The 21,051-nt window shown below is 35.8% G+C and overlaps 10 protein-coding genes and 2 non-coding genes across 14 annotated transcripts; 8 read left to right on the forward strand and 4 right to left on the reverse strand.

Moving 5' to 3' along the window:
* Positions 1 to 674: 674 nt before the first annotated feature.
* fbxa-82 lies at positions 675 to 2,318 on the reverse strand (the record flags this gene model as incomplete). Of its 2 annotated transcripts, NM_074303.5 has the most annotated exons (4): positions 675 to 1,071; positions 1,114 to 1,756; positions 2,107 to 2,190; positions 2,241 to 2,318. In NM_074303.5, the coding sequence occupies 4 exons, from the start codon at positions 2,261 to 2,263 to the stop codon at positions 862 to 864; spliced, it is 960 nt and encodes a 319-aa protein (NP_506704.2). The 2 variants fall into 2 exon arrangements, with proteins under 2 accessions (NP_506704.2, NP_001129881.1); NM_001136409.4 differs by lacking the exons at positions 2,107 to 2,190; positions 2,241 to 2,318 and having other exon boundaries at positions 862 to 1,071; positions 1,114 to 1,713.
* Positions 2,319 to 3,552: 1,234 nt separating this feature from the next.
* On the forward strand, positions 3,553 to 6,079 carry C25D7.5 (Metallo-beta-lactamase domain-containing protein; the record flags this gene model as incomplete). Its single annotated transcript, NM_074304.5, has 6 exons — positions 3,553 to 3,702; positions 4,192 to 4,399; positions 4,442 to 4,545; positions 4,609 to 4,771; positions 4,817 to 4,983; positions 5,666 to 6,079. 6 exons carry the CDS (start codon positions 3,553 to 3,555, stop codon positions 5,960 to 5,962), a joined length of 1,089 nt encoding a protein of 362 aa, NP_506705.2. The 3' UTR covers positions 5,963 to 6,079.
* On the forward strand, positions 5,961 to 6,579 carry C25D7.16 (40S ribosomal protein S20). The gene is made up of 2 exons (NM_001129386.4): positions 5,961 to 6,254; positions 6,300 to 6,579. Exons 1-2 carry the CDS (start codon positions 6,105 to 6,107, stop codon positions 6,504 to 6,506), a joined length of 357 nt encoding a protein of 118 aa, NP_001122858.1. The 5' UTR covers positions 5,961 to 6,104; the 3' UTR covers positions 6,507 to 6,579.
* mcm-3 (DNA replication licensing factor MCM3) lies at positions 6,507 to 9,387 on the reverse strand. The gene is made up of 5 exons (NM_074305.7): positions 9,174 to 9,387; positions 9,036 to 9,128; positions 7,620 to 8,984; positions 6,914 to 7,566; positions 6,507 to 6,866 (listed from the first exon to the last, which is right to left on the reverse strand). Exons 1-5 carry the CDS (start codon positions 9,380 to 9,382, stop codon positions 6,748 to 6,750), a joined length of 2,439 nt encoding a protein of 812 aa, NP_506706.1. The 5' UTR covers positions 9,383 to 9,387; the 3' UTR covers positions 6,507 to 6,747.
* Positions 9,388 to 9,595: 208 nt separating this feature from the next.
* On the forward strand, positions 9,596 to 11,320 carry nssp-71 (neuronal small secreted protein; the record flags this gene model as incomplete). 2 transcript variants are annotated; one of them, NM_001269714.2, is made up of 4 exons in its annotated part: positions 9,596 to 10,223; positions 10,804 to 10,917; positions 10,963 to 11,027; positions 11,078 to 11,320. In NM_001269714.2, the coding sequence occupies 4 exons, from the start codon at positions 10,172 to 10,174 to the stop codon at positions 11,210 to 11,212; spliced, it is 366 nt and encodes a 121-aa protein (NP_001256643.1). The 2 variants fall into 2 exon arrangements, with proteins under 2 accessions (NP_001256643.1, NP_001256644.1); NM_001269715.3 differs by lacking the exon at positions 9,596 to 10,223 and having other exon boundaries at positions 10,881 to 10,917; positions 11,078 to 11,212.
* rap-2 (small monomeric GTPase) lies at positions 11,276 to 13,875 on the reverse strand. Its single transcript, NM_074306.3, has 5 exons — positions 13,726 to 13,875; positions 12,818 to 12,910; positions 12,680 to 12,763; positions 12,526 to 12,616; positions 11,276 to 11,828 (listed from the first exon to the last, which is right to left on the reverse strand). The coding sequence occupies exons 1-5, from the start codon at positions 13,858 to 13,860 to the stop codon at positions 11,686 to 11,688; spliced, it is 546 nt and encodes a 181-aa protein (NP_506707.2). The 5' UTR covers positions 13,861 to 13,875; the 3' UTR covers positions 11,276 to 11,685.
* A 1,047-nt stretch (positions 13,876 to 14,922) lies between these two features.
* On the forward strand, positions 14,923 to 15,105 carry C25D7.9 (Transcriptional regulator; the record flags this gene model as incomplete). Its single annotated transcript, NM_074307.1, has 1 exon — positions 14,923 to 15,105. One exon carries the CDS (start codon positions 14,923 to 14,925, stop codon positions 15,103 to 15,105), a length of 183 nt encoding a protein of 60 aa, NP_506708.1.
* C25D7.18 lies at positions 14,951 to 15,158 on the reverse strand. The gene has a single exon (NR_070022.1). It is a non-coding gene; the product is annotated as an Unclassified non-coding RNA C25D7.18 (non-coding RNA).
* On the forward strand, positions 15,138 to 15,321 carry C25D7.17. Its single transcript, NR_070023.1, has one exon. It is a non-coding gene; the product is annotated as an Unclassified non-coding RNA C25D7.17 (non-coding RNA).
* Positions 15,322 to 16,085: 764 nt separating this feature from the next.
* Positions 16,086 to 17,140, forward strand: otub-1 (Ubiquitin thioesterase otubain-like). The gene is made up of 2 exons (NM_001383461.2): positions 16,086 to 16,208; positions 16,259 to 17,140. Exons 1-2 carry the CDS (start codon positions 16,098 to 16,100, stop codon positions 17,000 to 17,002), a joined length of 855 nt encoding a protein of 284 aa, NP_001369991.1. The 5' UTR covers positions 16,086 to 16,097; the 3' UTR covers positions 17,003 to 17,140.
* Positions 17,141 to 17,252: 112 nt separating this feature from the next.
* Positions 17,253 to 18,361, forward strand: C25D7.10 (TPT domain-containing protein). Its single transcript, NM_001383462.2, has 2 exons — positions 17,253 to 17,421; positions 17,730 to 18,361. Exons 1-2 carry the CDS (start codon positions 17,262 to 17,264, stop codon positions 18,260 to 18,262), a joined length of 693 nt encoding a protein of 230 aa, NP_001369992.1. The 5' UTR covers positions 17,253 to 17,261; the 3' UTR covers positions 18,263 to 18,361.
* Positions 18,362 to 18,465: 104 nt separating this feature from the next.
* On the forward strand, positions 18,466 to 19,290 carry dnj-3 (J domain-containing protein). Its single transcript, NM_074310.5, has 5 exons — positions 18,466 to 18,609; positions 18,654 to 18,833; positions 18,884 to 19,005; positions 19,060 to 19,164; positions 19,220 to 19,290. Exons 1-5 carry the CDS (start codon positions 18,478 to 18,480, stop codon positions 19,254 to 19,256), a joined length of 576 nt encoding a protein of 191 aa, NP_506711.1. The 5' UTR covers positions 18,466 to 18,477; the 3' UTR covers positions 19,257 to 19,290.
* Positions 19,291 to 21,051: the final 1,761 nt, after the last annotated feature.

Raw genomic sequence — 21,051 nt, forward strand, 5'->3', positions numbered from 1 at the left:
AGTTCTATCACTTTTTCAATAATTCTTTTTTTTTTAATTTTATTCGAAAGAGGAAGTTTTCGATGAAAACTTCACATTTATAATTTAAAAAAAATCAAATTTCAACACGTTTTGCATACAATGGAATTGTGAACTTCTTGAATGTTCACATTTCGAACCATCGTCAAACCGTCATCTTCAAGTTTTTACGCGTTTCACTTTTTCTTAAACCATGCTCTTTACACAATGCTCATTTTCTTCATGTCCAGATCTAGCTACTGTATGTCTTTTGCCCCTCTCTACACTTATTTGTTCTTCCCTCATAAGATATCAGTTTACGTTGCGAGATCCTGTGAGACACCACTACGGCAAAGATCATCTTCAAAGGAGGTGATGAATACGGTGTAAGAGGCGGAAAAAGTTTGTGTGCGCCGCACGGACATGATAGCCAGAGTATGACTACCGTTCCATTTTTCATGCGAGTCTTTGACTTTTGAGTTTGAACTTTATTTTTATGAAAGTTGATCTCGTTATTTGAATATAGAGCTAAGTATTGTTTACTTGAAAAAGTTCTATTTTGTTCAAAAACCCAGCCTAAGAGTTTTTGTAAAAACTTGAACATAACGCCTTTTGTCCCTCAAAACTCTAGAAACCAAAAAATCCGGGTCCTACAACAAAGTTTTTTCAGTGGATATACAATGCGCTTGATTGTTTTTATTAAAAAACTGTTTCTTATATAATTAAAATATTATAGAAAAACACGACGGAAGCTTATTTGCTGTTAAGTTCATAATTTTTGTTTCCAAATCTAGACTACTCTTCACCTATTTTTTTTTATTCTACAAAAGCAACAAATAAAAAATTTTTCAACAAATTTGATTTCTAGCTTTCATCATTTTCTCTTTGAATCTCAAGATGGTAATCATCAAGGAATATGATATAATTCCCTCCAGAGCATTTGTAAGCAAAATAATCCAAATTTCCATTTGTGTTGCTTGGTTGAAAAAGCCTTGCAACTTCGAATCGATGTGCCACAAATTGCATAGAATATTCGATTTTGCAGTAGTTGAAGTTGGCAGAATTAAGAAGGATCTGAAACAAGTTTTAGACTACTTGTTATATGAATAAACTTACATTTTTAATTTTAACAGCATCCGCTACAGTAAAAGTCTCCAGATTGATTTCAAATTTTCGAAAATTGAATAAGTTCTCAATTGAGGTGTAAAAGCCTGCAAAAACAGCACTGGCACACAATTCTTTGGCATTTTTCCACTGTTCCAACTGTGCAAGATAATTTTCCAAAAGTATTCCATGATGAAAATTCAACTCAATTTTCTCAATATTGTTTGCATTCAACAATGACAAAATGGATTTCATTTCTTCACAATGCATACGAGTAAAGCTTATTGTTTTTGTATTGATTGGTTCCACTCTTCTCATAAGCTCCGTTAAAAACATATATAGACGATCTCGTTCTTCCTTTTTATAAAGAATTTCTATGATTACACTAAATAAGTGCAGTTCGAGCTTCGGGCGTTTGAAAATTAGCCTGAGATCTCTGATGGCAGTTTCGATATAATCATGATTTTTTAGTGAAGAAAAATGATTATTTCGTTTGACAATGCATCCAGTTTTTGTGGGTTTGTACTGTAAAACATTGCCATCGAGAATTAGGTGCACATTTCTTTCAATGAAATCGACTTTGATTTCTTTGAAACCAGGTTCCATGACCATAAGGATCTTTTGAAATTTGGACGAAACTTTCCAGGCAATAAGTCTGGAAAAACTTTGAGTATTTAAGCGTACACCTTGCTGAAATTTTGAAAACAGGCACAATTATTCGGTGAATTTTTGTTTGAGTAAAAACATTTAAATGTGGAGGGGGACCAGTGGGGAAATTGTTTTAAAACATGCCTGTCGCACCACAATGGTCAAATATCAGAGTAAAAAATTCCAAAAAAAAATTTCTAAGTTTTGTATGATTTTTTTCTCGAAAAAGATCAAGTCACTTTTTGACTGTAAAAAAAATTCAATCATTTTGGCACCAAACGAGTTGTATTTTACCATTTCCTACCGGTGCTATTACACTTTTAAGACAGAAAAAGCTTAACAACGCAAGAATCTTACCTGTCAATTGGATCCAACTTGTTCAAAACTTCACCTACCAGTTCAATTGGCAACTCGGAGAAAGATGGTGAAGCGGTTTTTGACCTAAGTTTTTTGGAGTTTTGGAAAATTAGAATTTGGAAAACAGTACTTACAGTTCATCAATTGATGTTGACATTTTATTAGGGAAATTGTAATATTATTCAATAAAAACTAAAATGAGTGTAATTCGGAAAAAAAAAATGAAATCACTGATAAGAGCATGCTTGCCTATTTCAAAATGTGTCACAATATGTTTGCAGTGGAAAATTAAAAGTTTCAGGGAACACTCAGACATTAAACATTTTCATATATTGTAGTAACTGTTACACTAAATTTTCCGAGGATTTTTGGATTTCTAAGAATGTATAGCAGTTTTGAGTGCACTCCTTTTTCGAAAAATTGATACTCTCTAGAACGTGTAGGTAAACACAACAGCGGTAAGCTTTGTAGTTTTACAGTTTGAAACTGTTATAATATTTGAAAAACAATTAAGACGAGGTAATATTGGTTCTAAAGATTTAGTTTTAGTGGAATAGTTCCCCAGCATCTCTCCTCTATTCCTTTCAATTTTCAATTCGAAAACTCTGGCCTCAATTCAATTCACCGATTTGTTCAAACCATTGTTCTCCTCCCTCTCCCACTCCATTCTCATAGTCCATTTTTCGTTGTCTCGGATTTATCCAGATTTCGCTGTGTATATATGTATCGAAATCAGAGTTTGTTTGGTCATCCTCAACACTTCCGGTGAGGATCGCGCGCGGTGGGCTCCCGCCGCGCAACCGTCCTGGAGGACACTTCAATTATCATTTTATCACACTTTTTTTTTGTTATTTCTCCCACATTATCACTTCCTGCTGTTTCCTTACTCTTGGCATTTTTTAACTGAGATTTTGCTTTTTTACCCGATTCTCTGAAATTTTGAAAAAAAAAGAATAATTGTTGTTCAACTTTGCCACCTCATATCTCGGTTGTTTTTGGGTTTATCGAAATATTGTCCACAGACAAAAGAATTTTCATCTATTTTCCTATAATTTTCAATTAAACATTTTTGATATCTTCAAAACCGAGATATGAGGTGGGCGGAAATCCTATTAGGGAAATGTACAAAACTGCATATTTCGGCATGACTCTAGAGTGTTTCAATTAAAAAAATAATATAGGAATGTAGAAAAATCTTTGCTTAACTTGAAAATGTTTTAATTATTTTTATGAATTTTGGAAATTACCATAAAATTTCTTGACACTTGTCAGCGGAAATCTTTCAGCGAATTACATTTTTTAGCCGTTTTGGAGCTATTTTTGAGTTTTCAAAAAAGTTAAAAGCAGTTTTCGAAGTAATCAAATATTTTTTAATTTTGTACACATTCATCTAAGCATCATTAATTTCTTAGAACATTTTCAAAAATCAATACGTAATTGTTTCAGATGCGACGAAATCTTCTATATAACTTCTACATAACCTTCTACATATTACTTTCAATCTCATCGTTTTTTGTCGAATGCTGCGACAAAGGATTAACTCAATTGAGGCATAAGGATACCCTTCAGCTGATGAGATGTGTGCCTACTTTGCCGGTAATTTTTTTTTCGGATTTCTGTAAAAAATTGTCACAATTTCTGGAAATCAATACTCGAAGATTATCAGCTGCCGATGTTTTTTAGGAGGACAAAAATAAATGGTATATACCATTTATTTTTGTCCTCCTAAAAAACACATTCAGAAAATTTGAAATATGCAAACATTTTATCATATGGAAAAAAAAACATTTCACCTAAATGTATACATTTTTTTCAAAATAATACTCCAAAAAAAGTTGTTCAAAACGTTAATTTAATTGAAACTCTAAAATTTCGGTGACCGATTGTTGCTGGTTACCGGACATGTTAGCGTTTGGCGATTTCTGGTTGCCACACAGCCATGGATCAGTTCTAGAATATTTTCTTTTACGCTGCTACCGTACCCAACCGTACCAGTACAGTGTATATCCGAGAATAATCTCCGAATCACGCTAGCTACCGTACCCCCAACAGCTCCACCGTACGCGCAATTTTAAACTTTTCCAGGGACACCCGGACCCCTGCATTCTCCAAACTGGAGGTCAAATGAGCTTCTGCCAACCGGATGGAAGTCAAGATTATGTGTGTTGTGGAACACCTGAACTGCTGGTTAGGTTGGTTGGTAATCAGAATAAGCAATCATATCCAGAGAACTGGAACTTTTATCCAAGGCAATCACATTACGACTATAGTGTCTATATCAGGAGTTCGAAAGGTTAGCTGTGGTAGAAGAATTGTCTTAAATCTGGAAATTTAGAACAACTAGAAAGTGATGCTGCTTTCAAAAATCAAGTAATTCTAACGACTCCGAAGACCACGACCACGACGGTTACAACTACGAGAAAACGGCAACCGGTGAAAGTATGGGTTTCTAAGAATTTTTTTGCGCGTAAAATCTGATACATTTCGGTTTTTTTTTTCCAGAAATCCAACGTTGTTCTTCAAATGCTCACAATCCCGTCGTTAAGCCGTGGAAACTACTCAAACTCTCTGAAACTTCATACAAATTCTGTTCTCGTTCGGGATGGTGCATGCGTTTTTGTGGTAGATACCGGGCTGCCGTCTCAGAAAAAACAAATCTCAAAAAGTTTGTTTCACTATTTCCATTCGGCTCATTTAATAATGTTTTCAGATTTGGCATCATATGGTGCTCCAGCAAAGAAAATAAAATTTGTAGTGGTGACGTCATCACAGCCTCAGTTCTCAGGAAATTTGAATTTATTCCCATTTTCACAGTTCATAATGGCCGACGCCACAATGTACAAGGATAATATCGTTTTTATGAAACGATTTGAAAAGGTGGGAATTTGATTGATGACCGAGTTTTTTTTCTTCATTTTCTCGGCCAGTTGTGAAAATTTGCTTTAAAAATACGGTACCTGGTCTCGCCACGACAAATTTTTGTTAGATGCATAAAGGTGTGCGCCTTTAAAGGGCAATGCAGCTTCGAACAGAAAACATGTAAAATTACTGTAATATTTAAAGGCGCACACCTCTTCACATGGAACAAAAATTTGTCGTGGCGAGACCGGGCATCGTGTTATGATTGCAAAAATGGAATAGGATTTGGTTTTTTTGTAGTTATAATTTTCCGGCCAATGAATCTGCAAGCTTTTTTTTTTATTTTTGCGGGAAAATTCTCAAAATAGTATATTTAAATCTGGCCACGAATGATGTATTTTCAAACAGAATTCACGAAAAGAGGTGTGCGTATTCAAAGGACTACTGTAATGGGGTTATTCAAGTAATGTCGGAAAATTAAAAAGTGTAGAAAAATTACGTCACAACTGTATTCAAGTATATAAAAACATGTATTTTTCGTTTCTATAGGTTTTCAACAAAAAAGTTAACAAGAAAATGGAGAAACTGGTTGCTGTACTTCTTAAAGGCCTTTTTTGCAAATAGCAAAATTTCGAAAATCGTGGCGAGACCCATTGCTTTCCGAATTAAATGTTTTACGATTTAACAATAACATTTTCAGCATTCAATTCTGGAATTATGCTCTCCGAATTCTCTAATTCAGTCGACACCCGGACCCACTCCAAACTCAATAACCGTAATAATTCGAAACGTGGATTTAATGGGAACAATTGCAATCGCCGGCGCCCTCTTCCCAAATGGAAACGATTTAAACGTTTTCGATCGGAATTCCGTGTATGATATCGATAAATTGATCGAATCACGAAATCAGGTGATTTGTGAAGTTGATTGGATTGTCCCGGCGAGCTCTTCTCCGTTCCGTGTCACACAACTGCACAGGACAAATGCAAACTGTTAAATTAATTCGAAAATAATTAATTTCTCATATTTATTAAGCGGGTTTCTATATTTTTTTGTTCACGCTGAAAAACATTTCAAAATAAAAAAAGCTAATAAATCGTTCCAAAAAAATGTATTTCCTATATCTTCGAATCTAAAAAATGACGTCTTCTTCCGTTCAACAATCGATTGAAATTCGTGTTAATTGGAATGAAATTCCAACAATTGAGCAAAAAATTTTGGAGGCGCTGAAAGGAATAAAAACTCGAAATATCCGAGAGACGAATGTAGTTTTGTTCAAGAAAAATGAGGTATGTTTCCACTTTCTCATTCCTTTCCAAATAATTGTTTTCCAGGAAATTCATGTGAGAATCGAATTGAAGCCAATGGAATTCCCTGACACAAATCGTTGCAAAGCGGTTCAAGCGAACACCATTCCGTTGGTTGGTGACCATCGACTCGGATGTACCGGAATTCAGTATCGACAGGAGAAGGCAGCGAAACGTGGAAAGAAGGCTCGCATGTCGACCGGCGTTCAGACAGTCTCCACAAAGAATCAATGACCAAGAGTACTTCTTTTATCCGGTTACGCGATTGATAAAGAGATATAATAGGGGGAGGAATAAAGAGAAAAGAGAGAGACAACATAGTACAATAGGCAATGTAAAATCAATGTGAGTGGATTAGGAGACCCTAGTTAAAATGAAATAGGAATGATAATCAGGTGAAAAAAAGGATAAAATAATGATTTGATTGAGAGATCGAAAAGAAAACGGGGCTTATGTTCCAGCTTCCAGCAGGAAATTAGATGAGAGTGATCTTATCTTCGGCAATCATTGCAGCGTTATCGTTTTCCAATTGTTCGTATCCAGCCTTCAGCTCATCCTCAGTGAACTTGTGTGATCCGGCTTGAGTTTGAACACCTGAAAACATTTTTGTAATAAACATTTTTAATGAAACATTTGCTTACTGTCTGTGATAATTTGAAGTTCAACCATATCGTCGGTGCTTCCAATGTCGTCGAACGCCTTTCTGACGTACTTCCGAAGCTCCTTATAACGATCAACTCCGATGGCAGCCGGTCCAGTACGTGCTTTCTTAGCAGTTGGCTGACTTTCTCCAATGGTAGTATCCATCATAGAATCCTGGCTATCATCATCTTCAGCACGCCTTCTGACTCCACGACGCGGGGTGGCTGCAGTCGGAACGGAGCTAGATTGAGGCTCTTCCGATGTTGCCATGTCCTCGTTATCGCTCTGATCCTCATCATCGTCACCATCAATTCGTGGAGCTCGCTTCTTCTTCTCATACTCTTGACGAGCCTTTGGCTTCTCCTTGAAACAGGCAAAGTGGAGCAGATTGTAAGCTTTCTCAGTATCCTCTCGTTCGACTTTTTTCGAGAATCTTGCCTTCGCGATAGCAGTTGACAAACGAATCAATGTTTCGAGTTGACGAGCGGTGACAGGCATTGTTCGTTCTTGATCAGTTTTGGTGATATCAAATGAACGAATATCGGCATATACTTCAGAAATGTACTCAGTAGCTTCATCGGTGAGTTTTGGTTGAACTGATCTTGCCAAATGGATGTACTTTCTCATGAAGTCCATTGTCAGGATTTTCGTGCTGAAATAGAGAAATTAATTAATTTATATTGTTTTTTTATAAAAGAAACTCACTCTTGAATACCAGCCCATTGGGTATTTTCCTCATAGATCGAGCTGCTCGCCTTCTTAGTCTCCATATTGATTGTACTGATCGTCTCAACACCTCCACCCATCGGAAGAACAGTTCCATCGGCTTCACCTTGGGTTCTGTAAGTGTGAAGCTTGAGCACATGTTCAGCGACATTAGCGTCCTTGTCCGCATCATGCTCATCAAGAAGTACAAAGATCAAATCGAAACGCGAGAGGAGTGAATCTTGCATTCCGATGTTTTCCATTGGAGATTTGAATGGATTGTATCGTCCGTACACCGGATTTGCTGCAGCCAGAACCGAGCAACGAGCATTCAGCTTCGCGTGGATTCCAGCCTTCGAAATTGTGACACGTCCCTGTTCCATAACTTCGTGGATTGCAGTTCTATCAATATCAGACATCTTGTCAAATTCATCAATACAAACGACACCACGATCGGCGAGAACCATTGCTCCAGCTTCAAGACGACGTTCTCCCGAATCAGGATCAGTAGTAACAGCAGCAGTAAGTCCAACACCCGAAGATCCACGTCCAGTTGTGGTGATAGCTCTTGGGGCCATACGAAGAACATATCGAAGCAGTTGAGACTTGGCAACAGATGGATCTCCGATGAGAAGAACATTGATATCTCCCCTCAAACGAGAACCATTGTTCAGAATCTTTTCCATTCCACCTAGCAACAAACAGAGCAACGCTTTCTTTGTCTCTTCGTGGCCGCAAATTGATGGAGCAAGTGACCGAGCGAGCAGCTCAAATGGGTTTCTTGACTTTGAAATTTTACGAACATCTTTAACATCTTGTGGCTCAAAGTTTGGAATAACCTCCTTTGAAAGCATTTGAATATGATTAATGATGATGATCGAACGGAAGGATCCAGACGAAACTCCATTCTGCTTATTCGGCAGAACACGGAAGACTCCAATGATGCGGACACGATCTCCAGGCTTGACGCGATCTGCCAAATCAAGATCAGCAACACAATCGACGGCCCGAGGAAGTTGACCGGCTGGTGCGGATTCTGGAAGCTCTTGAATTGTGAACGTTTGATGATCCTTGTAAACTGAATGTCCGAATTCTGTTTCAAGAGGATTCTTATTTTCATCTTCTGTTGGATAGTTGTTATTGGTGACTGCAGTGTCGAGCATAGTGAAATCGGCAAATTTCTTCTCGAGCACTTTATTTGTTGCTGGACAATAGTGGACAGAAGTGAGAAGTTTTTGACGAACAGTTGAACACTTTGTGACGATTCCCTCACAGCAGACAAGGTTTCCAAGATATGATGATTTGAGAGTACGTGGATTGACGTGGCGCTCTCCGAAAGTTCCTTCAAAGCCGACGTGGAATCCACTGAAAATACAAATTGTTTAAAAACAAAAACGGCTTTTAAAAGCTACTCACGTTTTGACAACAGCTTGAACATCACTACGATTAATAGCCATTTGAAGTGCAGATTGTAAGCAATTCATCTCAAGAACGCTTTGGGTCAATAGCCTGAAAACTTTAATACTCGGGAATTCTTTATTTTTTATTAATTACCCTTCAGCTCTTTCTGGTAGAATTTCCCTGATTTCATCGAGATTCATCACCAAACGACTTTCTCCATCATTCATCATTTTCACAATTTTCTGACGATAGTGAAAAGTGTCGGCTTGATTGTCCAAAAAGTTGAGATACTGCTCCGTGATTTCTTGTTTTCGAGCATCCTCGGCACGATCAATGAACATTCCATCAGCTTGTCCGTCCATTTTTTCTGAAAATAAGATGTTTTTAACAAAAGAAACTTAAAATTAAAAAATAAACGAATAGAAACTAGAAAGCACGGAGAAGAGCGGGGAAAATAGAAAAATTCGGCCCAAATTCGCGCATTTCTCATTCAAACAGCAAGGTTTCGCGCGCTCGCTCCGTAAACACCATGACGCAACGCTGCACTCAATGCACCTGAAAGTGATGTTTGAACATGTTTATTTTAAATAGCTATTAATAGCGAAATAATTTTATTTAAATAAAAATGCCTGGAATAAAATGAAAATTGTCTGAAATTATCAGTTCAAAATTGTCATTTCAAGTTTCAAAAAACATCAATAACATTTGTGCCCGTGATCTATGCAAAAGATCTCTTCCAAAAATCTCCTCAATTTTTCATAACAAATCACAAAAATGGAATCTATTGTTTCAGTACTCACAAACTCACAGACACAGATGCTTTTCCATTCTATTCATCCCATCTTTCTTATTTTCTCCCTGCCTCCCCCAGGACGCACCTTTCGTAATACATTTATACATAGAAATGGGAAGAAAGTGGTCACAAAAGCACACATATACACAAAATTTATGCCGTAAAGCTTTAAGTGCTTTGACTTTGTCTCCTAGAAACTTGAGCGCACCGCGTGCTGGAAACCATTGGAAACCGTTTGAAACAACATCTATCGGACCCTCCCGCCGCCGCTCGGGCCTTCACTCATTCATTCATTCACAAAGCTATTTTTTCTGTGCTTTTTCGTTTTATATTCGCAATACGATACGAATACGAAACCATGAAACTTCTACTCGCAATCTCGATTCTGGTACTCTGGATTTCAGAGACAGGTGAGAATTGAATCTAGATTTATAACAGGACTGGCGAAATTTTGAACGTGTTGCCTCCAAGAGTACTGTACCGGGTCTCGAAACGACTTTTTTAAGACAAAATCTATTAGCTTACTATTCTTCAAACGAGTGTGCACCTTTAAGGAGTACTGTAGTATTCAGATTGTTTCCGGGTTTTCTTTATTTAGTTGCTATAGTTTTTTCTTCCGTTTTTTAAGTATCAAAAAATGATAATTACACAAGTGAAATTACTTGAGAATGAAACAATTTTTAGAAAACAGGAGAAAACTGTTCTGAGAAAAGTTAGAAACTACCGTACTCTTCAAAGGCGCAAACACTTTTGCAAATTTAATAATGGGTAGTGTCGAGATCTGATCTAAGGGGCTTGGTGTGCGCCTTTAAGAGGTACAGTTTTTCCAGGGTTCAAAAATGTTTATTTGAAAACTAAGTTGAAAATAAACCGAAAAATCTGAAAAAAAAAGTCGTTACTGTACCGCTTAAAGGCGCGTACCTTTCACGATTTGCAAATATTTCTTTCGTGGCGAGACCTTGGAGCTTTGGAACATTGACTTTTTTTCAGAATCCACAACATGCTTCGTCCAAAATAGTATTCTCAATGCGTTCACTCAAGTCTGCCCGGGAAACATCTACACCTGCATGAAGTTCGACTGTAAAGTGAACAATCCGAAGAAATGTGAGTTTTAAGCCTGGAAATTATCTGTAAAATCTGAATTTTCAGTCCGTCAGACCACTAAAGGATGTAATGATCCTGGAAATGCCCTGGTCGCCTGTACTCAGCTTATGGTAAGTAAAAATAAATTTATATATTTTTTCGTGCAAAAATTAATTTCCAGACGCAATGCCAAGCCCAAGGTGGAACCGGACAATGCTACACTTGCAATGGAGATTACTGTAATTCCAGTCCAACGAGCTTCTCGATTCTCATCTCCATCGTCGTTCCTGCAATTTCCTACTTTTTAATTTTCTAATTCCAAAAAATTTAATTTAAGTTTTTGTGCCATTTTTGGCTTTTGAATTCGTTGTAAAACATCAGTAGGTTGTTTTTTTTTAGTGAAATAAATCGGGAAAAAATTGGAGCAAGTTCATCATGTTCATAGCACACGAAAATTGTATGGAAAGGGGTTGGGTGGAAAAAAAAGAAGGAAAGTCATGCAAATCAATCAAAAATTGACAAAAAAATGGGGGAAAAAAAGAGAAAATGTGAGCCCGTAAAAAATCTACAAATTGATTGAAATTCGAATTTTCGCCATCGAATTTCTCGCAGGTTTAAATAGAAAGTGACACGACCGTGGACGATTTACATGTGCAAATATGGATATAAAATGAGCAATTTTGTGAATCCCAACGAATCGATTGAATGGGGTATATGGAGGGGTAAAAGATCATAAAACAGGGAGAATGGATGGGATGGGATGTTTGGGATGGGGGATGAAGCTTCGGGTCACATCAGAGAGCAACATGATTTGCTTTGTCTTGATTTATTCTGCACATAATTCATTTCTCGTACGATTTCCGCAAATGTGACATTCACATTTTGATTGTTTTTTGCGGAACATTCAGTGAATGGACATGACCAACTTTCGGCTGAAATTTCAAAATTAATTATTTGAATAATGTTTTATTTGAAAATTGTATCACTTTCTATTTTGAAAAAAAATCGATTTTTCCAGAAAATGACTTTAAAATTTCTTTCTTTTTAGAAGTAAATTGTATTATTAAAATAAACTTTTTTCCCAAACAAAATTTGATAAAATGTTAAAAACTTTGTGTTTTGAATTTTCTGGAAATCGAAAGCTTTCGTTTTCCGATTAACAAAATATTTTTTGACCATGGCCATGCAATGATTTACGAAGCTGTACTCCCCGAGGAGGAGAGCTTCACATTGTTTAGAGTGAAAATAATTGTATTCCTTGTTGAAAAACTAGCAAAATTTTTGTTTTTTTTTGCAGTTCTCCGATCCAAATACATTGAATCTAACTCTTTTTGGCAGTGGTTCAGGCGAAAATCGTTGTGTTTGCAATTAAAAATTGCAGAAAAATATGTTTATTTTCACCTGAAACACAATGAATGAAAAATAGATTGACAAATTGCCGTAAATAGCGTAAATTCAAGAATTTTCGCCAAAAACTGTAAAAGCCTTTTCCTCGAGGAGTACACGAGCTGCGTAAATCGACACAAAGCTGTGTAAGAGGTTCTGCGGCTATTTTTCTTTTCAAAATATCAGTTTTTCGTATATTTTTTTAAAATTTAAATTTGATTTTTCAAATTAAAAAAGTCTCACCCAACGCCAATCCTTCCTCTGATCGTACTTGTCTCTGATGTGAAAGATCGCATTTGTTTCCAACTAACAAAATCGGCACATTTTCGGATCCCTGAAGAAATTGATTTTAGTGAATTCACAATTTTTCAATACATTTTTAAAGTTAAAAGCCAACCTTAACCCTGACAATTTGCTCTTTCATATTTCGAATATCATGAAACGTCTGTTGACTGGTGATCGAGTAGACAACAACGAAGCCCTGAAAATAAATTAAAAATAATTTTTAGATAATTAATTAAAATTCAAGATTTACCTGTCCATTTTTGATATAAAGATCCCGCATCGAAGAAAATTGTTCCGTTCCTGCAGTGTCCAGAATTTCCAGTACTGATGGTTGACCGTCCACCTGGAAATTGATTGTTTTCATTCTAATTTTTCTGTTTTCCGTAGTTTTTTAAATTTATTTTGCTTAAAATTACCCAAATTAATTGTTTTTTTGAACTTATTACTCGGTTTCTATTAATTTCCAGATTATTTGGCTCGAATTTACCAGATTTTACGAATATTCAGTCTAATTTTCCTTTTTCTTGGATTTTAGAATATATATGACTAGTTTCGGCAATTTTTCGGCGAATTTCTCCAAATTTAGATTTTTAAAACGCTTTTGCACTATTTTTTACTAGTTTCTAACATTTAAAAGGGAGTTTTGGGAAAATTAAAATTCTAAAGCAATTTTGAAGCTACGATCGCTCGTGTACTCCCCGAGGAGAAGGAGTTTACAGTTTTTCGTTAAAATGCTCGATTTTTGACTTTTTTTGCAAATTCGTTCGGTATTCAACAGATTTTCTCTTTTTTCCAGTTTTTTACAAGAAAACTGATGATTTTTTGATTAAAAACTACTGAAACCGATAATTTTTAGACTTTCGCCGAAAAACACATAGAATCCCCAAAAATCCTATAAACAAGAACTTTTATAGCTTTAAATACATGAAGAAGTAGTAAAAATGCTACAAAATCAAATATTGTAGGAAAAAACTGTAAAATTCTTTTTCTCAGGGAGCAAGTAATGGGAGTTCTAAAATCTTTCAATTTCAAAGCTTAATATAATGTTTTAATGAATTTTTAGAAACTTTAAACCATTCTGAAAATTTCAAGCGCCATGATTTCAACCGAATTTTCTTTTTTTTTTTTTAAATTTAAAATAAAATGAATCGCTCTCACTTCAATTTCCTTGCGATAAAAGTCCTCAATCGTCGGATCATACTTCTCGATGAATGTGCTACTGACAAATTGCACCGTCAACGCCGATTTTCCGACACCTCCACTACCCAGAACGACCACTTTGAACTCCCTCATTGAGAGTTTTTTGCTGAAAATCAATAAATTGGATTAGGTGTGATTGTGAATGTGGTGGGAAAAGTGAGAAAAGAAGAAGAACGAATTATTGTAGTAGAACTATTACATCACCACACACACACAGACAACAATAACCGGAAAAAATGGGAAAGAATGAAACGGAAGTTTGAAGAGATGATGATGATGGTATGAATGAAATGGAAATTGTGAAAGTTTTTTTGTTGTTTCTCGTTCGTTCGTCTTCCTTTTTTCATTTCATTATTGCTATAACATTCTCGGCAATTTGATGTTGAAAAGTAATAGGAAAACTGAAATTAAAACCTCGGATTTGAAAAGTTTTCAGGCTGAAATTGATTCTAAAGTGGAGTAGCAAATTTTTTGGGCAGCTATCTTTAGCTGAAATGTTCAAATTTGCCAACCTCTCAGAGCCACAACGGTCGAAAAATCAATATTTATGTATTAAAGCTCCTTTGTTTTGCAAATTTCGGTCGTTTATATCTAATTTTTTGATAATTTAGGCACATTTTCAGTCAATAGGTGTACAAACTAACAGAAAAATAATGTAAAAACTTTAGAAATCCTCTAAACGAGACAGTAATTGGATAAATATTAATTCCGGCCGCTAGGAATGGGACAAATTGGCCGAATTTGAGATTTTAGTTGAATTTATATATTTTTATTTAAATAACATAAGAATTTTTAAAAAATCAGTCCTAAAACAGACTAATTCTTAATTGTTTATATATATATATATTTATCCTAATATGAATGATTCATAGTTTTAGAAAAAGTGAAATGAAAAAATATATTTAGATGAATCATAGTTTTTTTTTTGAAAAAAAAACTATATATTCAAAATAATCAACTTTCGTTTTTAATGAAGAATTATGCAATTATTTTCGAAATTGGCCAAAATTAAAAAAAAAGCAATTTTCAAGTTTTTTTTTGGAAATATTTAAAATAGGAATCGACAAGGAATAAAGTTTTCAAAAAAAAGACAAAAACTTTTCGCCAAAAAAAAAATCAGAACAAAGAAGGGCGCAGGACGAGAAAAAAAAGGAAATGTTGGTGACGATGAGGGTGGGGGTAGAGCGTTGGGGGGTGTCCGTTGATGCCCTTGAGAAAATTATCGATTCGGGAGTCTGCCCCCGGCTGTCCTCTCCCCAAATTGTGTGCGTGTGGCCAACTACCACCCAACACATTCTTCTTGTTGCGCAGACTAACAGCACCAGCGTCAGCGCCTAAGAACAATGGACACATGAAATGACTGGAGCTTCTTCACGGGAGGGCGCCTGAGATGATTTGGTGGGGGGTCTATGTGGGTTTTAACGAGGAAAAAGAAAAAAGGAAAGGACGACCGGGCACACCAACTTTCGAGTCAACTGATAGAGAAGGAAAAAGCGAAACAAATAGACCGTCTTGAGACGAAGAGCACAAAATTCCGGCCCTGAGAGTGGCGCCGCGCAAACCAACCAGATGATGGGGAGCCGACCGCCGCCGCAAGGACCGGTCTTTGTGGAGAGTTGACGTGTTTTGCGTGCACCGGTACACTAGAGACGCGTCAACTGCATAGTTGGCGCAGCTTTTGTTGGGCTTTCAGAATATTTTTCTGTTATTTCAGTAATGGAAACTTTTCAGCTTATGTAAATCGGGCAAAATTATGCTTTTTCACTATTTTTAAGCTTAATTCTTTTTTTAAAAATCGATTTTAATGCAATTTTGCATTAATTTTAATTTTAAAAGTTTTGAAATGAGCTAGAAGAGAGAACGAAAACAGAAAAGTAAGGAGAAACAAAAACTTCGACTGGTTCTGTTTGCAAACAAAATCTAAACTACAGTGGTAAATTTTAAAGGAACATATTGAACTCTCTAAACTTGGTCCTACAACGAAGTGCGCTAAAATTCATGAAAATGATATTATTTTTATTTAAACTTTTCAGAAAAAATTTCTTCGCAATTTTTACTGTAAATTGAAAATAGAAATAGAAAAAAGCCTTTTGATTTTGCTCATTTCCTACTCAAATTCCAGTTTGTTTACGAAAAGAAAGTACGGTTTGCAAACCGTAGTTCGGTGCAATTTGTCGTAATGGTGAACTTACGTATCTGAGCTCTCGCTTTTTTATTTTGATTTATCGACTTTGGCATTCTCGAAATTGTTGTTCTTTTGCATTTTCTTTTGCATAAAACGCTTTTTTCTTCTCTAAAAATTAAACATTTTCTTACAGGTAACAGGAACTATGGCCAATGAACCCCAAAAATCTGATGATAACGGTCAGGCTGCGGAGGCTGTGGTGACTGATGACGAAATAGTTTTGCAGGACCAACAGTTGAAGACAATTGAAGATGAGGTTTGTTATTTTCCAATAGAAACGTTTAAATTATTCTTCTAATTTTCCAGCAAAAATCTGTTCCACTTGTTGCCACTTTAGCACCATTCTCTATTCTTTGTGCTGAATACGACAACGAAACATCGGCTGCCTTCCTTTCTAAAGCGACTGAGCTTAGTGAAGTGTATGGAGAGATCCGCTACATTCGTGGAGACGGAAACTGCTTCTATCGTGCAATTCTCGTTGGACTTATTGAGATAATGCTGAAAGATCGAGCCAGACTCGAAAAATTCATTGCGAGTAGCAGGGATTGGACTCGGACACTTGTTGAACTTGGATTTCCGGATTGGACCTGCACAGATTTCTGTGACTTCTTTATCGAATTCCTTGAGAAAATCCACAGTGGAGTGCATACCGAGGAAGCTGTTTACACGATTTTGAATGATGATGGCTCTGCTAATTATATTCTCATGTTCTTCCGTCTCATAACTTCAGCATTTTTGAAACAAAACTCAGAAGAATATGCTCCATTCATTGATGAGGGAATGACAGTGGCTCAATATTGCGAACAGGAAATCGAGCCAATGTGGAAAGATGCCGATCATCTGGCAATTAATTCTTTGATCAAAGCCGCCGGCACAAGAGTTCGCATCGAATACATGGACCGTACTGCTGCTCCGAACGGTGGTTGGCATTACGACATTCCATCTGACGATCAACAAATTGCTCCGGAGATCACACTTCTCTATCGTCCAGGCCACTACGATGTCATTTACAAAAAGGATTCGACTGAAGCCTCTGAAATTGAGAATTGATTTCATTTTACTGTAAATTTTTCAACCGATTCTCTTGTCTTCTCTCCCGATGTGCTCTCTCTTTCTCATCACCACTCCTTTTTTCATAATCGTATTTATTTTGCCAGTGATATGCTAGATAAATTGCAAAATTATCTCAAAACCATGATTTATTAACCACTAATTCGAATTGTTTTTGTGTGGATTTCACTATTAACATACTACTAACATATTGTCCATGATTTGAAGAATTTTTTATTTAAAAATGTAGGCAGACAGAATGAGATCAATACCGATGGAAGAGGATGATTCGATGGACGACGCCGACGACGAAGGAAACTTGAAAATGGCAGTTGGAGCAACAAATACGAAGAAGAAAATGATTTATTCAAGAAAAATATTTGCAGTTGTATCTGTAATTTTCTTGATTTACGCTATCGGTAAGATTTTTTTTTAATTTCTAATGACATTAATCAAAAATCTTTTGCCTTATTTGACCCAAAATGCCCACATTTTTAACAATCTAAATAATTTTAAGGCGGCTCAAAACTCAAAAAAGACTACTTTTTAGCTAAAATTTTCAATCAATTTTATTAACTTTTTCGTAGCACAACCCCAGGAAATTGAGAAAATTAAAAGCCGTTAAAAATTTTTTTTTTGAAAAAACCCTTATTGATATTCAGCTTTCTTCGGTCATTTTGAATTTAATTTCAGCTCAAATTTATCAAAACTCAAAATTTTATTTCAGGAAACATGACGCTGTTCATCACACCAGGAGTTCGCGAGTTTGTCCAACAATTCAAGATCTTCCTCTATCTCTGCGTCCCTTTGCCTATAATTTCAAAAATCCTGATTTCTGGCGTCGAACGTGTTTCCCATCCACCGAAGCTTCATCTCATAATTCCAGTATTCCTAGTACATTTACTTGCGATCTTCCTCTCTGCCACCACTTTATCTCTAACTTTCGACACTGAACTCGTCTATTTCAGTTGTTTTATAATATTCATGAATACTGGCCAACTTGTATTTTATACACTTCAGAATTATTTAGTTTTAACCCCACTGAAAATGTTAATTCTTCTGATAGCCACCTCCTCGCTCAATTCAATTTTCCTTCAAATCCTTCTCTCAATCTTTGTTTTCCCTTACTTTGAAGTTGTAACATTATCAACAATTATTTCATTCTACATTCATTTTAACAATGCCTTTTTCATGAACCATCTCAGCTCCTGTGACTGGCCAGTGGCAACGGTTTGGATTTTTAGTCGCGTTCCTGTGTAATTTTTAAAAACTTCTTGTGTTTTTGTTTTTTTCGATTCCCTTTTATTGCATGCTTTAATGTATTAAAAATACAGAATATCCAATAAAAACTGAATTAAAAAAAAACAATTATATTCTTATTTGAAGATTCTAAATGGTTCTAAACCGCAGCATACGTTTTTCAGATCAGGTTTGAACAAATTTTTGAACATTGGTAATTTCAGCATTAATAGTATATGGCAAAATTCATTCAAAAACGATTATTCGCATCATACATCATCAGAAAAAACTACTACGAGATAATTGGAGTTTCTGCTTCTGCCACGAGACAGGAAATTAGAGATGCATTTTTGAAAAAGACCAAGCAGGTTTCAGAAAGCTGATTTAAATTTAAAAAATAAAACATTTCCAGCTTCACCCAGACCAGTCTCGAAAATCTTCAAAAAGTGATTCGCGAGTTGGATGGGCTACTGGTTCTTCTGAAACCGAACAATTTATGCTTGTGAAGGAGGCGTATGATGTTCTCAGAAATGAAGAAAAACGAAAAGAATACGATTTAGCGTTTAGTAGAGAAGGCGGTTTTTTAATGGAGGTATTTTATTAGAAAAGATTTGAGAATTATATATTTTTTCCAATTTCCAGGCGACGCATAAAACTCAAGAAATGTCAACTCAGAGGAGGAATATTCAAAGAGCTGAATGGAGTGCTGATGTGATACCTGATGCAAAAAGGAATTCGAAAAAAGTTGTATATTCCCATTTTAGGTATTAAAGCTAATTCGCTGGCAACAATTTTTCAGTAAATTCTTTATTTTTCAGAAATCCCGAAGATGAATACCTCCGGGAAAAGCAGAAAAATCGAATGCTCGTCGTTTTAGCAGCAACTGTCATGGCTTTAATAGGGGCCAATATTGTTTATATTAGGTTCGTATCCTGGTTATTTAGCATTAAACTTAATCTGTAAACGTTTTTTTTCCAGGAAACTACAAGCGGATCGCCTTTCGAAGCCGGTTTAGGATTTTCATTGTTTTGTAAAATAAAGATTTTTACCTAGATATGATATTTTGATTCGAAAATTGTAAAATAATTGTGTAAAACTTCATTGAAAATCAATTAAATACTTGAAATTAGCTTGAAAATTTAGTGGAAAACCAGAAGAGTACTGTAAGCGAATGTCTGCATTGTTGCGTGCCGGCCGGTGTTTGCGTACTCTAAAAATTTGTTTTTTTAAAGAATTGTTTTAAAGCTTTAAAGATTTTTTCTAGCTTCCTCTTGTAAATACTACTTACTATTCCACTCGTGTTTATACTAAATTTACAAATTTCTCTAAAATTGAATTTGTTTCCTTTTTCTCTCTTCTCCCGCCCGGCTCTTCGAAAAGTGCACTAGTTACTCGCCAAAATTTCTCTCTTTTTTCCTTTTTTTTCCAAAAATTTCTCCCTTGTTCTTTTGACGAGTTTAACCAGTCGAGTCGCCGGTATAGTCAACATACACTAAATTGTTTGTTATAGTTCTCCCTGCTCGAAAATTGAGCACTACCACTTCGCAGGTGCGAAAACCAAAGAAAAAAGAGCCCTTTGAGGTCTAATAATCGTTGACTGCATAGTCCAACCAACTTCTTTCATCCAGAAAAAGGGCATAAATCACTCATTGTTATGTCGTAAACAAAAAAGTTTCGCCTTCTTTTTCTCGGCCAAATTCTTCTGGAGAAAAAAACTCGTATTTTTTCGGCAATTTGCAAGCTTTCAACTGTTTTCTGTTCTCGTATCATTTTCTTATAGTTATTTCGATCATAAAACTGAAACAAACTTTCAATTTTGTCAAGGGGTCAAACTTTTTCGGGCGCATGTCTTGAGATAATTGGGCTAATAAAATTAGTTTTAGACCCAGATGCAACATTTTTCTTCAAATTTGTATGTTTCTTGTTAGACATCGAAAACTCAGTTTTTTAATGACTTTGGAGAGATAATCGTATTTTTTCTGATCATGTTACTTTTCTAATGAACCACACCTATTTAATTGTCAATGAACGTATCACGAATAGGTTTCGGGTTTCCACATTTCCAAAATATGTAAGCGTAAGCCAAAGTTCTGTCACTTTTACACTTACTCTTCTGGAAACTGCTTTTTATTTAAAATTTTTTTAAAAAATTTCCTCGTTTAAATTAAAAGTTGTATTAATCAAGAGCGACAATTGCCGTTCGGCAATTTTTTTTGTCGAAAAATTCGGCGAAAAGCCGGTTTGCCGGAAATTTTTATAGGGATTTTTTATAAGCCGGAAACGCTTAAAACTGTGCCTTTTTGAAATTTTTTCCCGTCTTTTCTAGATATTTTCATAGGATTTGCTCCCTTTTCAAAATAAATTTAGGAACATTCATAGGATGCGTACAAATTTGCGGATTAAAATTGAAATTCTGAAGTTTCAGAAAAAATTTGCAAAACTACAATTTGCCGAACATTTTTGGCAGTTGCCGTTTTTCCGGCAAATTCGACATTTGCCGATTTGGCTGAAAAAAATCGTTTGCCGCCCAACCCTGATATAAATCATTGGAAACGTCTTCTGAAGTTGGACCCAAAACTCAATCTCACTTCGATCCCCCATTCCTATATTAACTAGACGAAAAATGATTTCGTAACAAATAATTCATCTATTTTTGCGGCGAACCGATTAGATCGGAGAGGAGTGGACACAATAATATGTCACCGCACTTTTCCTTCATTCTTGCACATCAATCACTCCGATTCTCGGCTCATCTGTGGGTGTGTGTGAGGCGAAAAAAATTGGATACTTGTTTCACATTCTCTCTCTCT

The sequence above is a fragment of the Caenorhabditis elegans genome, chromosome V (genome assembly GCF_000002985.6).
Source record: "Caenorhabditis elegans chromosome V".
Lineage (NCBI taxonomy): Eukaryota > Metazoa > Nematoda > Chromadorea > Rhabditida > Rhabditidae > Caenorhabditis > Caenorhabditis elegans.